Source organism: Danio rerio, chromosome 7, assembly GCF_052040795.2.
Source record: "Danio rerio strain M-AB ecotype USA chromosome 7, GRCz13ab, whole genome shotgun sequence".
Lineage (NCBI taxonomy): Eukaryota > Metazoa > Chordata > Actinopteri > Cypriniformes > Danionidae > Danio > Danio rerio.
This window is the reverse complement of record NC_141027.1, coordinates 17,023,006-17,040,000: the sequence shown is the minus strand read 5'-3', so window position 1 is coordinate 17,040,000 and position 16,995 is coordinate 17,023,006. Positions and strand designations below refer to the sequence as shown.

Sequence of the window (16,995 nt, the reverse complement as noted above, 5' to 3'; positions counted from 1 at the left end):
GCCCTATTTCAAAATTTGTTACATTCATTTATTTCTTCAACATTCACCACACAATTCCCCATAATGACAATGTGAAATAGATTTTTTTTTAAGTTGCAAATTTATAAAAAAATTAAAAAACCTGCAAAATCACATGTATGTAAGTATTCAAAGCCTTTGCTCAATACTTTGTTGATGCACCTTTGGCAGCAATTACAGCCTCAAGTGTTTTTGAATATGATGCACAAGCTTGGCACATCTGTCTTTGGGAATTTTTGCCCATTCCTCTTTGCAGTACCTCTCAAGCTCTATCAAGTTGGATTGGAAACAACGGTGTACTGCCATTTTCAGATCTCTTCAGAAATGTTCAATAGGATTTAGGTCTGGGCTCTGGCTGGGCCACTCAAGTACATTCACCAAGTTGTTGTGAAGCCTCTCCATTGATATTTTGGTTGTGTGCTTTGGGTCATTGTCCTGCTGGAAGATCCGTCGCCCCAGTCTGAGGTCAAGAGCACTCTGAAGCAGGTTTTCATTCAGGATATCTCTGTCCATTGCTGTATTCAACTTTCCCTCTATCCTGACTAGTCTTCCAGTTCCTGCTCCTGAAAAACATCCCCACAGCATGATGCTGCCACCACCATGCTTCACTGTAGGTTAGTATTCGACTGGCGATGAGCGGTGCCTGGTTTTCTCCAAACGGAACGTCTGGCATTCACTCCAAAAAGTCAATTTTAGTCTCATCAGACCAGACAATTTAGTTTCTTATGGTCTGAGAGTCCTACAGATGCCTTTTGGCAAATTCCAGGCAGGGAGTGTCTTCCATCTGGCCGCTCTACCATACAGGCCTGATTGGTGGATTGCTGCACAGATGGTTGTCCTTCTGTAAAGTTTTCCTTTCTCCACAGAAGAATGCTGGAGCTCGGAGTGACCATCAGGTTATTGATCACCTCCCTGACTAAGGCCCTTTTCCCCCGATCACTTAATTTAGATGGGCGGCCAGCTCTAGCAAGAGTCCTGGTGGTTCCAAACATCTTCCACTGATGATGGAGGCCACTGTGCTCATTGGAACTTTCAGAGCAGCAGACATTTTTCAGTATCCTTCCCCAGCCTTGTGCCTCGAGACAATTCTGTCTCGGAGGTCTACAGACAATTCCTTTGTCTTCATGCTTGGTTTGTGCTTTGACATGCACTGTCAACCCTGGGACCTTATATCGACAGGTGTATGCCTTTTCAAATCATGTCCAATCAATTGAATTTACCACAGTTGAACTCCAATGAAGCTGCTGAAACATCTCAAGAATGATCAGTGGAAACAGAATGTACCTCAGCTCAATTCAGAGCTTCATGGAAAAGGCGGTGAATACTTATGCACATGTGATTTTTCAGATATTTTATTTTTAATAAATTTGCAACAATTTCAAAAACTCTTTTTTTACATTGACATTATTGGGTATTGTGTGTAGAATTTTAAGGAAAAAAATAATTTAATAAATTTTGGATTCAGGCTGTAACATAAAACAATGTGGAAAAAGTGAAGCGCTATGAATACTTTCCGGATTTACTGCATATATCGATTTTTTATTGAAAAATGGTAAAGTTGAGTATTCAATATGTTAACTTGTTAAACTCAAAATCAAAAGAGCTAACTTTTTAAAACAGTACAGTTCTCTTCCCGATTCCTGCTTTCAGCAGTATCAAAATAAACACTGAGTAATGCTATTATTTTTTTTTTGCTCTGTGATTCACATTCTCAATCTGCATTGCATTAAGGTCACAGCTAAAGGCATCATGGGAGAATCAGTTGGCTGACACCATTTACTGACTTTCAGGGTCACAAGAGCAAAACATCTGAACTCTTCAACTGCACATAAGCCTCATATTATAGAAATCAAAATACTCTAAAAACTGAGCCTTTGTAAACATAATATGAAATTACTAGGCAAAGCCTGAACATGCTAGAGAAAGTACACAAACATGCAGCGGAAAACTGGGGGAAATCAGGACAGATTTCCTGCAGACACTGTGAAAGCCTGCCCTCCGTCTCTCTTTCACTGCCGCCTCATTCTCCAGCTCAAAACACACTAATTGGGGCTCAATTAATGCAGAAACTTCCAGGGCTTCATTCACTCTCCATTCAAAGCTAGCATCACTCACACGCATGCATACAAGCACACAGGAGCCAACACACAAGCACGCACATACAGTGCCCACAACATTAGGAATACAAGTTGCATAAGTAGGTGTGCACACACAGGAACATAAAAGCACACACATACATGTGCACACACATACACACAATAATACACATACAAGGGCATATTGAAACACATACAAATGCACACACAGGCAGACACTCACTCACATGAACAAACACAAACAGACAAAAACACACAAATTAACACACACACGTTTGTTTTTGTGAAAGGTGGGTACATTACATTGGTTTCCATTCATTTAATACCGATCAAACCTTATATTGTATTGCCCTCACCCTACCCTAAACCCAACCATCACAGGAGACAGTGAACAGCTTTACTCTCTGATTAAACCCATCCTGTGGAGTTTATAAGCTTTTTGAGAAATGAGGACGTCACCAATGTCCTCATATTTCACCTCCTTTTTGTAATACCCGTGTCATACCCATGTCATTATACAGACTTGTGTCCTGATATGTCACAAAAACACATACACACACACACATACACACACACACACATGTGCACAGTCTGCATAAACATACACATAAACACACACAGGATAAATAAAAACGCATTAAAACACACATGTACACACACGTATACACACACGTACGCACACACGTACACACACACACACACACACACACACGCACACACACACACATACACACACACACACACACACACACACACACACACACACACACACACACACACACACACACACACACACACACACACACAGCACATTTGCACCATCTTTCCAGCTTGTCCTCCAGGGTTTGTGTGACTACAGCTTCACTCAAGGTCATTATGAGCAGTTATTTCCAGCACTGACTGCAACATTAACTGCAGCACAGATCCGTCAGAGACAGAACCACGGCTGGCACGTTTTGACGCAGTGAACGCTTTAAGTAAACATGAACTCAAAACCGACCTGGCTTATCTTCTTTTGTGCATAATTCATCAGAGCACGTTATTCAAGAGAAATGCTGAAAAGGCATGCAGATTCTGCACAGAGTGAACTTTTGTTTTCTGCTGACTTCACCTACAGAATGCATGTGGGTTTCTGGATAATGCTAACCAAGAGCGAGACTATATATATAGATATTCATTCATTCATTCATTTTCTTTTCGGCTTAGTCCCTTTATTAATCTGGGCTCACCACAGCGGAATGAACCACCATACTTAGATATTGTTCATGTCAATTTGAGTTAACAAGTAGTTATAGTAGAGTACTGTTCAAAGTTAAACAATAACTGCATTTTTGAACGATTAGGTTCACTGCAGAATAAATAAGCAGTCCCAAACACACACACACACACACACACACACACACACACACACACACACACACACACACACACACACACACACACACACACACGTATACATGGTTTAGGGACTTTCCATAGGCGCAATGTATTTGACATCTTGGTCACAAGCCTCTTTAACTACATTGAAGCCTATTGACTCAATATATAAACAAGCAGTTAAAATTATAGACGTAAAGCCTATGCAATGGCATCACTGTGAAGTTTTATGTAAACATAACCTTTTTAGTTTTGATAGTTTTATTAAATTTAATTATCTTCAATTGGTTTTTAAATGTTTAAATAATCATGTTCCAATCCTGTTTTCTGATCTAATAAGTAGGCATCAAATCTCTCACAGAGTTACACGGGCAACTGCTAATGGTGACTGTCTAGTGCCAAAGTGTAAAACCTCTTTTGGTTGGCTTGAAACTGTCTTCTCTGTAAAGGTAGCCAAACCGTGGAATGATTTACCTGTTAGCCAAAAATCAGAAACTAATACAAATTTTTTTAGTAGTGCTCTTGAAAAGTGGTTAAAAACAAAACAGCAGTGCTTGCACAAAATCTACTATTAGTTTGTTGGATCATGTCACCTTTGCTTTTGCCTTCAGTGATTTTATGAAAGAATTATAATGTTGTGTATATGTATTTATTGTATTTCAATTTTGTCCATTTTTTCAAGCCTACTGTGGACAGGTGTTGAGAATTAGTAAGTTTGCTAAAACACTTCAACAAATGCATTTGGTTCTCCAGTATAATTGTGATGTTCATGTCAAATAAATAAATAAATACAAATTAATCTGCCTCTAAACCCAACCCTCACAAAAAACGTGGCAAATTTAGGATTTCAAAACACTCCGTTAAGTATGATTTTGAAGTATTTTGAATTACAGGGACAAAAGGACCACCTTAATAAAGTACAACTAAGTCATACCCATATCATTATACAACCTTTATTACATCAATATTATATTATTACATTATATCAATATCTGTTAATCAACAGTTTCCGTATTTCCTGATTAACAAGTGTTTTCTGTTTATTTACCGTTAGTATTTGCATTATGGGATGTTGATCTCTGCTCTGTCAACTTTCGATGTTGAAAATTCAACTCTACAGTTTAACCAACTGACTTTTATTGACATTGTAGTAGTTTAAAATAATAAAAGAAATAATATAAAAAGAAATAAGTCTGTAAAACAACAGAAAATGTACTGGCAGTTTAATACTGCTGTGATCGCAGACGATCTGGCAGTGGCAGATTGCTAGAGAATTGCTAGTCACAGTAATGAACTACAACTCCCAGCATGCACCTCACACACCGGTTCCTGTTTCCCACTAATTACACTCACACAGCTGGCAACTCATCACAGACTGATTAGCTGGACTTTATATTCACCCCTTACACACACACACACACACACACACACACACACACACACACACATTATGGAGTTTTGTTTTGCCTAGCGAAAAGTACGAAGCGTTTTCCTGTTTGTCTTGCCGTGTTTTGATCCTTGTCTTTTTTTATTCTTTGCCTCCTAGCCTGACCATTTGTCTGTATTTGGCCCACGTATTTTGGATTATCTTTATGCTACCGTTTGCCTCTGTTTTTTCACCATTGCCTGCACAACTTCTCTTTAAATAAACTGCATGTGGATCTTCACGTCCGCTGTCCAGTGACCTTTGTTACAATTAAAAGGATTTTGTATTGTAAAATACAACACCATCCCAGACAAAATATCACTTTAAACGATTAAATATGTTCATAAAAGTCCCTTTTTTAAACATATCAAGGTCAAAAGTTTTTGGAAGAGAGATCAATGTCCCATAATGCAATTCAAAAGCATAAATAAATAGGGAAAAATAAAACAATGAAGCACAAAATACAAAAAACTGCTTATTTATGGATGTTTTTTTTTTATGGTGTAGCTAAAGCATAAAGTGCAATTCTCTTCCAGTACATCTTTTTTTCATGACCAGTTTGTCCTAATTCAATTCATACAAAGAATATTGCCATGGGCAGCAGATAGTCATCATTTTTTTGAATAAATAAAACACAGAAAGTGAACTCATTTTCCGATCAAATGACAGATAGAGACATATTCTGATATAAAGTAAAGTGGCTGGACTTGAATGAGTCTGCAAGTGCAGTGTTCAGCTAAAGTAATTCAGTTGTGTTTACCTTTGGCCTGTGCTGCTGCAGGTTTGGCTTTATCGCTGAACACCAGACTGCGGCGATTCCCTGCTGAACTGATGGACCCTCGAGGAGAGCTCTCACTGCCCGCAGTGGACATCCTCGAGGTCGGCCCAGGCAATCTGTGACAGAAAGGCGAACATAGTATTAATGGCAGTATCTTTGAAGAATAACTGTGTGCTTGATGTCATGCTAAGGTGATATTTATGTGTGCTTGTGTTTTAGGTGCTGCTGCTGTACTGTATGTAGATGTTAAAGTGTTATTAACTATCCAGAGTGGTCGCTTAATGCCCGAAAAAGGATAGTTCACGCAAAATTGGGAACATACTCAATATTTACTCATCCTCAAGTGGTTCCAAAGCTTGATGAGTTTCTTGAACACTAAAGAAGCTAAATGTGTATCTATTGATTTCCATTGTGAAAAAACAAACACTATGGAAGTAAATGGTTAGAGCTTTCCAACATTCTTTAAAATACCTTCTTTGAGTTTTACAGAAGAAAGGAAATCTCAAAGCTTTGGAAGTACTTGATGGTGAGTAAATATTAAGTACTTCTACATCAAGTACTTTTAAAATTAAGAAAGACATTCATAAAGGTTTGAAACAAGTAAAGGGTGAGTAATTGATGATAGAATTTTCACTTTTTGGTGAACTGTCACTTTAAGATATATATATATATATATATATATATATATATATATATATATATATATATATATATATATATATATATATATATATATATATATATTTATATATATATATATATATATATATATATATAAAAAAAATATATATTTATATATATATAAATAAAAAAACAAAAATATATATATATATATATACTGTATATATATATATATATATATATATATATATATATATATATATATATATATATATATATATATATATATAACAGTTATGTCTGGTTTTTGAATCTGACTGGCTGGTAGCCGTGCAATAATTTTCCAGTAATAATTTTCCTCTTCACCCTTAACCCTTGTGAATTACTCCGCCCACATACAGCAACAAGCAGAGGACACTCTACAGTTTGACAAAATTTTTAAAGCTTTTTTATTTCTGACAGACAGTGCGTCGACGGCCATTAGTCTGTTAGTCTGTCATACCGAGCAAAGACGGTTGACATTGTCCATCCACAAGATGGTGACAGAAACCGCATAATAAGCCCTTAGAAGAATAAAACAGCATAATTTCATACTACAGCTGAACAACTACATTCTCGACTAAACAAGCCATTAGCTGCAATATTTGTCAAACTGTAGTGAGTTTATTGATCTGCTGTCACTCTATGTGGGAGGAGTAATACACAAAGGTGAAGAGGCTGTGTGTGTGTGTGTGTGTGTGTGTGTGTGTATAAAACACTACCCTAAAATAAACAAACAATAAACTGATGAATTTTGTCAGATCATTTACACAACAACAATGTTTGCTGTATATGTTACGATATTTTGCTAACCTTCCCATCAAGTAATGAAATGAATGTTAAGCAAGCGACAAGCAATCATTCTACATAATGATTCTCCATACATTATGGGAATGTTACTTCAGAATGTTCACATTCTGAAATAGGAAATGTTTTTTTTTAAATGTTAGCGGGGTGTTCAGCTAAGGGCTGCATTTACAGTATAGCAAATTACCAAACAGAAACATTTCCTTTTTAAAAGCATTTCCTTATTTTTAAAAACTTTCATATACCAATGTAAAAAAAATCTGCAAAAACAACAATTTTTTTTAGCAAATTATTTAATGTTACATTTCTCACTATTAAAAAAAACATTAACTATTATTTTAGCTAAAAAACTAATTAGCTGCTTATTAATATTAAGGTAGTTGGGTTTAGGTATTAGGCAGTATTAGAGATGTAGAATAAGAACAATACTCCATAAGCACTAATCAACAGACAATATCTTAATAATAGGCAGATGATAAGCTAGTTAATAGTGAGAATTGGTACTTTAACTAAATTTCGATTTAATAATAAGAAACATATTGCTTAATAAATTGATAAAAGCTATGATATGCTATGATTACATTATGTTTCAATAAATACCCAGGAATCCACATAAGTGATGGACATTTGTCATTATAATGTGGCATTTCTCCATCGTTCCAATCTTTAAAGGTGATTGACAGACAGACTAATCTCCCTAAACAATCAGTCCAGGTAAATGCCACGTCAGTGTCATGTATAATACAGTAACATCTGTCATGACCTATGGTAATCACATTGCTGTCACACATTCCCTCATAAAAATGTAAAATAGGTTACCCTGTTTATTTTTTGTAGGGTTTTTTGTTTTTTTTCAACTAAAATACATCTCAGACCTGAGAAAGACTTATGTGCAGTTACACTTATCAAACAATAGGTGGCAACATTGCGCCGCGTGTCGCAAAATAAATAAATAAACAGCGGATTATTAGACTGGGCAAATTTTCAAAACGGGAATTTTAAATCAGGTGGCCGAGAGTATTTTTAGAGTAGTTATTTCAAGCCTATTACACAAGTGAGTGCAATGCATTTGCAGCAGGTGACCGAGGGCACGACCGCATCATTCATTCAAAGCAAAATTACAACCTCAAGCTTTCTGTCACACTCCATAGTTAATAATTAATCTGCTACTCCAACAGGCATCACACAGAGTGGGTTATTTTAAAGTTAGCACAGCTCACTGAGCAGACATCTCCGCTGGGACGTGTTTTTGGGTAACGTCTCCTGACAGAGTCCACCTATTCTGTCTAGACCAATATTTTCAAAGAAAGCTTCGCCAGAATGGGTCAGTTTGTGATTTATGAATTATACAGTCGTTTGTAATTCTTTATTAGATGCAAAAATGGTCATTTATATTTATAAATAGCTGTGGCCACAGTTAAATAGCTATATTACATTTTAGAACACTTGTTCAAGTGCATAAAAATCACGTGTTTGATCCAAATGAATATTGTTTAATATAGTCACAGTTATTTATGAGACAGTAAAATAAGGTGTTTATGATGCAAGGATGAGTACTTTAGAATTCATAATAATGCATCATAATAAAATATACTTATACACTCACCGGCCACTTTATTAGGTACACCTGTCTAACAGCTCGCTAACACAAATAGAAGATTGGAAAAACGTAGCCTGGTCTGACGAGTCTCGATTTCTGCTGCGACATTCGGCTAGTAGGGTCAGAATTTGATGTCAACAATATGAAAGCATGGATCCATCCCGCCTTGTATCAACTGTTCAGTCCACAGTCACCAGCTCTCAATCCAATAGAGCACCTTTGAGGTGTGGTGGAACGGGATATTCATATCATGGATGTGCAGCCCACACACCTGCAGCAACTGCTTGATGCTATCATGTCAATATGGACTAAAATCTCTGAGGAATATTTCCAGTACCTTCTTGAATCTATGCCACAAAGGATTACGGCAGTTCTGAAGGAAAAAGGGGATTCAACCCGGTAGTAGTAAAGTGTACCTAATAAAGTGGCCGGTGAGTGTATATGCATATAATAATTGAATATTAATGCTGGTCAATGCTTGTAAATAAGACATTGTAAGGCAGTTGTAATATTTGCGTTAGTTTCACAGATACATAGGTAGAGTTAGAGCATCATGCAGATATTGAGTGAGGAAGAGGAGGGTGATGACAAGCAGGTTGACTGTAGGGAGAAAATACACGAGAGAGAAAGCGCTACCTAGAAGACTTTTTCTGACCAATGGAAAACTTGAGTTTACTCTGAGAGCCATCCCTAGATCAGAAGAAGAAGCAAAACAAGAGAAGAGAGAGAGATAGAGATAAAGAAAATGAGAGAGAGCAGGACATACACTGACAGTGATGATGACTAACACAACAACACAAACTAAGACAATGAACACATAAATTCCCATTAAACTACAGAGAAAGTTTACAATGTTCAGTAGATGGATAAGTAGATCCATAAAACAATGGATGGATGGGTGGATGGATGGGATTGAATGAATTAGATAGATAGATAGATAGATAGATAGATAGATAGATAGATAGATAGATAGATAGATAGATAGATAGATAGATAGATAGATAGATAGATAGATAGATAGATAGATAGATAGATAGATAGATAGATAGATAGATAGATAGATAGAATGGATGAGATTGGATGAGATTGGATGGATGGATGTGTTTGAATGGATGGGATAGATTGATAGAATTAATAGATAGATGGATGGATGGATGGATTTATGTGATAGGTGCATGGATAGATGAATTGAATTAAATACATGGGATTGATGGATGGATAAGATCGAATAAATGAATGAATGGATGCATGGACGGATAAATGGGATGGATGGATGAGATAGATGGATGGGATTGGATAGATGCATGGATGGATCAAATTAGGTGGACGGATGGGAATGATGGATGAACGAATGAGAATGATGCATGGATGGATGGATGGATGGATGAGATTAGATAGATAGATAGATAGATAGATAGATAGATAGATAGATAGATAGATAGATAGATAGATAGATAGATAGATAGATAGATAGATAGATAGATAGATAGATAGATAGATAGATAGATAGATAGATAGATAGATAGATAGATAGATAGATAGATAGATGTGATTGAATGGATGATTGACGGATGGATTGGTTGAACAGAACAATACATAACAGAACGTCAGATAGAAAGCTGGAATGATAGAGAGACTGGCAGTTTGCTAAACAGAAAGCAGGACTGATAGAGTGATGTTTTACCTGGACTGCATGTCTGTCTGTGTTTTGTGTGAGTGTGGCCCATGCGGGGTGGAGATCAGCTGGGCCGGAGCGCTGCTCTGCTGGATTAGAGGAGTGTGTGAGTGTGTGTGCTGTGTGTGTGTCTGTCGGCTCGTTTGTTGCTGCTGCTTGTATCGAGACAGGCTAAAGAAAAGCCCCAAGATGGCTTTCAGATTCCCATTCCGGATCTCTGTGAGGAACAGACAAGAGGTCACTGTTTAGTAGAGTATAATTGCACGTATTTATTTTGTCTTTGCCATGATTACAGTACATAATATCTTACTAGTTATTTTGCAAGACACCAAAATACAGCTTAAAGGACAATTAAAAGCTTAACTAGGTTAATTAGGTTAACTAATTCAGTTTAATTAGGCAAGTCTTTAAACAAGTCTTTGGTTTGTTCTGTATACAATCATCAAAATGAATAATAATAATTTCTTAACGGGGAGTAATTATATTGTTAAAAAATTTTTTTTTAATAAAACAGTTTTTATTGCAGCCAAACTAAAGGAAACAAGACTACACTTTTCCGGAAGAAAACATAATACTTGTTTCACTTTTTAAAACACCTATCACTCATTCATTCATTCATTCATTCAATTTCCTTCACCTTAGTCCCTTTATTCATCAGGGGTTGCCACAGCAGAATGAACCACCAACTTATCCAGCATATGTTTTACACAGCGAATGCCTTTCCAGCTGCAACCCAGTACTGGGAAACATCCATACACACTCATTCACACACACACACAATACGGCCAGTTTAGTTTATTCAATTCACCTATACCCGCATACCTTTGGAATGTGGGGGAAACTGGAGCACCCGGAGGAAACCTACATACACTCACCGGCCACTTTATTAGGTACACCTGTCCAACTGCTCATTTACCAAATTTCTAATCAGCCAATCACATGACAGCAACTCAATGCATTTAGGCATGTAGACATGGTCTATATGATCTGCTGCAGTTCAAACCGAGCATTAGAATGGAGAAGAAACGTGATTTAAGTGACTTTGAACATGACATGGTTGTTGGTGCCAGACAGACTGGTATGAGTATTTCAGAAACTGCTGATCTACATATCTTGTTCGAGCAGATAGAAAGCATCAGTAACTCAAATAACCACTCATTACAACCGTGGTATGCAGATGTGCATCTCTGAATGCACAACACGTCCAACCTTGAGGCAGATGGACTACAGCAGCAGAAAACCACACCAGGTGCCACTCCTGTCAGCTAAGAACAGGAAACTCAGAATTAAGTGTCAACACCATGAAAGCTTGGATCCATCCTGCCTTTTATCAACGATTCAGGCTGGTGTTGGTGGTGTAATAGTGTGGGGAATATTTTCTTGGCACACTTTGAGCCCATTAGTACCAAGTGAGCATTGTGTCAATGCCACAGGCTACCTTAGTATTGTTGCTGACCATGTCCATCCCTTTATGACCACAGTATACTCATCTTCTGAAGGCTACTTTCAGCAGGATAACATGCCATGTCATGAAGCTCGAATCATTTCAGACTGGTTTCTTAAACATGACAATGAGTTCACTGTACTCAAATGGCCTCCACAGTCACCAGATCTCAATCCATTAGAGCAATTTCAGGATGTGGTGGAAAGGCAGAATCACATCATGGATGTGCAGCCGATAAATCTGCAGCAACTGCGTGATGCTATTATATCAATATGGAACAAAATCTCTGAGGAATAATTCCAGTACCTTGTTGAATATATGCAAAGAATTATTAAGACATTTCTGAGGGTAAAAAGGGGTCCAACCCGGTACTAGTAAGGTGTACTTAATAAAGTGGCCGGTAAATGTATTACTAAATAGTTAATACATTTTACTTATGTTAAACCTTTTTTTTTTTTTTTTAGATAGATTTGTTGGTTGTACAGATTGGGTAGCTTTACATGGACAAAGTAACATTAATTTGTTTAAAAGCATTTAAGACCTAAAACAGCATATTTCAGTGAATGTAAGACTTTCTAAGATTTTTCATACTGTCCTTAAATACATTTTTTTAAATTTAAGACAGTTTAAGACCCAGAGGACACCCTGCTATAGTACAGAAAAGGTGAGAAGATGTAGTCATTATGTCATAGTTGACACATTATAACCTAGAGCAGTGGTTCTCAAAGTGGGGGTCGGGACCCCCCGAGGGGTCGCGGGGCAATGAAGAGGGGTCGCCTGGTGATTTCCAAAAATCTATTTATTTTTATTAAACCATAAGAATTAACATATTTTATCCATAACTATACTGAAAATAAAAATAGTCGTTTATAGTTACTATATACTATATAGTTACTATAGGAGCTTATAGTTACTAGTTCTATTGGATTGCGACCCCTGGGGTAATTACATTATATTAAAGGCAGCAATAGCGTCAGATGCATTTTGATTTTATAACATCAGGTTATACTTTCTGGCACATTTAAAGCACTGACACAAATTTAATTGGTGTGTCTGCGTCATTGCATGCAAGGTTTCTGTATTTATAACCACCTCAGAGGATATTGGGGGTCGCGAGTCACTGGCATTGTTATTTTGGGGGTCGCGGGCTGAAAAGTTTGGGAACCCCTGACCTAGAGTGTTAACAATAATACAAAAATAGTGTATTTAAACCTGTATTTAGCACAGTATCTGTCTCGAGTCAGTCGAAATGGAATCTAAAATTAATAAAATATTTTGAAGTGTTTTTACCTTCAGCTGATAGTCCCTGTATGTTCACACCTTTGGCTGCTAGAAAGCTCAAACAGGCATCAATGTTCTCAATCTGGAGAGAAAAAGACAGAAATGAAGCCAATAAGCACTGTAGAAATCACAGATATATGACCAGAAATCAGTCACTATCACCTAAATAAAACAGGTGTTTAATGAGGCAATGCAGACACTATTAAGACTGCCTGGCACCTGCAATATTTCTGAATGAATGCGTGACTGGACATTCCCTCTCTAGTACTCTAGTGCTGTCAGAGAGCATAGATTGGCTGCTCAGTCAAAGCAGTATGCAAAGCCTTTGCTGCCAATCGCTGAGGGCGTCACATTTGCTCTGTTGCTAGGAAACCTTGTTGAGGGCACGACACTGACCCGGCCATATACCAGAGTCACTCAGTTCAGTGCTGGAGGATTTCTGATTGGCTGAGGGGAGGGTGATGTCATAGGCTGCACGTGAAGGTCATGTGGGTGCTACTAGGATATGTTTATTATATTTAGCATGTTTACCATGTGTTATATTTACATTACTAGGGTTGATGTCATGCATAATATCATGGCTGTATGTGTTCTGTTTGTGCAGCTAATGATGTATTTTATGGTATTCATACTGTATATTGCCATTGAATGAAAAAAAATCCTCTTTTATTTCTATATGGGCAATAATCACCTCACTAGTAAGCTGTACATAAATACACTATCATAGTTTTTCATAATAGTTCATTCATTCGGCTCAGTCCCTTTATTAATCTGGGGTCGCCACAGCGGAATTAACCGCCAACTTATCCAGCAAGTTTTTATGCAGCGGATGCCCTTTCAGCCGCAAACCATCTCACAGAAGCTGCAAACCGCAAACTCCACACAGAAACGCCACACAGAAACGTTAACTGAGCTGAGGCTCGAACCAGCGACCCAGCGACCTTTCTTGCTGTGAGGCGACAGCACTACTGCGCCACTGCTTCACCTTCATAACAGTCCTTTAAAAATATAAAAAATAAATAAAATAAATAAAAAGTTCTCACAAAATATTCTGGTCTTTTAAATCCTGAAAGTTTATTTTAGAGTGAGCCCATGTCAAATCTGTCCTAATAGCTATCATTAATCATAAATATCATCAGCTTATGAATGAACGATAAAACAGATGATCGACAAATTTAAACAGAGAATGACATCTGTACAGTTTACTCAAACTAAATTGACAAAATGTTTAAAAAGTTTAATTAATTTTAAACTCAGTAAAAAAAAGTTTCATCCAACAAAGCATCGCCTGGTTTGATATATTGTGCAATAATTAAAGGACATTAACATGTTATAGCTTTAACATGCAGATAAAGCAATGTAAAAACAATAATAATAAACAATATAATTAATATTTATTCTGGGAGACTTGAGACACTTAAAATGTATAACAATGTAACAACACCAACAACAACAGCAAAAACAATATTATTATTATTATTATTATTGTTGTTGTTGTTGTTGTTATTGTTGTTGTTATTAATAATAATAATGACAATTATAATATCAACAACAACAATTTATTTCACATTTTTTAAAGCGTATTAAATGCTGAAGTGTAAAATAACAAACAATAAATAAATGAATAAATAATAATAAACAATAGTATTATTATTTATTCTGGGTCACATGAGACACTTAGTGCATAACAATGTAACAACAACAACAATATAAAAAACAACAATATAATAATAATAACAATGATGAGGATTATGATGATGATGATGATGATGATGATGATAATAATATTGATAATAATAATAATAATATTAATAATAATAATAATAATAATAATAACAACAACAACAACAATTTGTTGCACATTTTTAAAAGTTTCTCAAAAGCTGAAGAGTAAAATAACAAATAAAAATAAATAAATAAACAAATAATAATAATAACAATAATATTATTATTTATTTTGTTAGTTATTACGCTTGAGACATATAAAAATGTATAATAATAATAATTGTATTATTATTATTATTATTATTATTATGTTGTTGTTGGTGGTGGTGGTGGTGGTGGTGGTACTGTTACACTTGAGACACTTTACAAATGTATAACATTAATAATAAAGACAACAACAACAACAATAATAAAAAATAATTATTGCACATTTTTAAACTGTCTCAAGTGCTTAAGTGTAAAATTACAAAAATAAATATATAATAATAATTATAGTAATAAACAATGATATTACTTATTTAGATACAGTATTACACTTGAGACACTTTTGAAAAGGTATAATAATTATAATAACAATAATATTAATAAAAAAATAATAACAACAATCATAGTAGCAACAAATTATTACACAATTTTAAAAGCTGAAGTGGAATAACAAAACAATAATAATAATTTATAATAATAATAATAATTATTATTATTATTATTATTATTATTATTATTATTATTATTAGTAGTAGTAGTAGTAGAAGTATTAGTGTTATTATTGTGTTGTTTTGTTGTAGTTATTACAATTGAGACACTTTAAACTATATATTAATAATGATAATAATAATAATAATAATAATAATAATAATAATAATAATAACAACAACAACAAAATATTACACAATATTAAAAGTGGCTGAAGTGGAATAACAAAACAACAATAATAACAACAATAATAATAATAATAATTATTATTATTATTATTATTATTTATTTTATTTTTCTTAAAGCAGCTCAAGTGCTCTACCAATTTTTGGGACCACAGTTTAATAAATAGAGCATCGGACTGATTTATTACTCATGTTATGCATGAAAGAGCTGGTCATCTGCCATGGGTTAGTCAGCAGCAGTGTCAGTAATGTCAGCCACAGACTCACTGACTAAACCCCAGTTGCTGCCAGCCAACAGTTGCTGGTCTGAAGGGTCAAGGGGAGATCTCGAAATGTGAGGAAAGAATCTGCTCTAGATTCTTCTGACCCTTTGAAGGAAACCACATCCCAGACATCCAGGACTAAAAATAACCTTTCTAAATAAAAATAACTCACAGAGAGGCACTGAAATCAATCTTGATCCTCCTTCTCTCACTGTGAATTGAATTGCAAGGGAATAATGTCAATATAAATGCATTAAAATATGGGAGAAGGGGACAATTTAATATTGCATTCACTGATTGTTGTCTTAAGGTCATGCATGACAGCAAACACCACTGTGAATGACATACTCATTACAGCTGCATTACAAACTCAATGGGTCAATAGAAATCAGAACCTACTGGAATAAAAGCAAACAAGTGATCATAGAGACATAAAGAGCACTACGTCAAAACCAAACTCACTACTTGTATTTATGCTTCCACAGCCACCTACATTTACTGGGGAAAAATATGAATGATGAAGATTTATGTTTGTAATAATTAAAATGATTTAATAGTCCTAATATTTAAGTTAATCTAAATAATACATCAATCTTAACATTTATAATTGTCCTTAATATTAAATAATTTTGATAAAAAATATTGTTTAAAAAATTACTACTACTATTGCTTATAATAATAACAACGATTATTGTATTGCTTATATTGTTACAGCAATTAATTTATTAATTTATAAAATTACTATTTATTTTAATGAAGAGTTTTTATCTATTAATAATATTTCAAATAAATTTCAAAAAGGTTTTATAATGATATAAAAAAGTAATACATAAAGAATACAATATAATAAAATAAATAAAAATAAATAAATAAAATAATAAAATAATCAAATTAATTGAAATAAAGTTAATTAAAATTTTAAAATAATGGTGTTTCAGTAAGTAAATTTTATTTTATAAAAATACAT

General features: G+C 35.0%; 2 protein-coding genes across 18 annotated transcripts in view; one reads left to right on the top strand and one right to left on the bottom strand.

Annotated features, from left to right (window-relative positions):
* The window catches only part of LOC147835938 (uncharacterized), a 939,756-nt gene that overhangs the window by 446,676 nt on the left and 476,085 nt on the right, over positions 1 to 16,995 (top strand). The gene's annotated exons all lie outside the window — the stretch shown is intronic.
* Positions 1 to 16,995, bottom strand: part of nav2a (neuron navigator 2a) — a 400,576-nt gene that overhangs the window by 96,534 nt on the left and 287,047 nt on the right. For 9 of the 17 annotated variants that reach the window (XR_015495422.1, XM_087260656.1, XM_087260666.1 and 6 more), the window contains 3 exons: positions 13,172 to 13,244; positions 10,447 to 10,654; positions 5,678 to 5,811 (listed from right to left, as the gene is read on the bottom strand). Coding sequence is in view for 16 of the 17 variants with exons in the window: in XM_087260656.1 (XP_087116782.1) it covers positions 5,678 to 5,811; positions 10,447 to 10,654; positions 13,172 to 13,244 (415 nt within the window). In the remaining variant the exon portion in view is untranslated. Of the gene's footprint in view, positions 1 to 5,677; positions 5,812 to 9,398; positions 9,453 to 10,446; positions 10,655 to 13,171; positions 13,245 to 16,995 lie in introns of all 17 variants that reach the window. The other 8 variants (XM_087260653.1, XM_087260663.1, XM_087260652.1 and 5 more) reach the window with 1 other exon arrangement.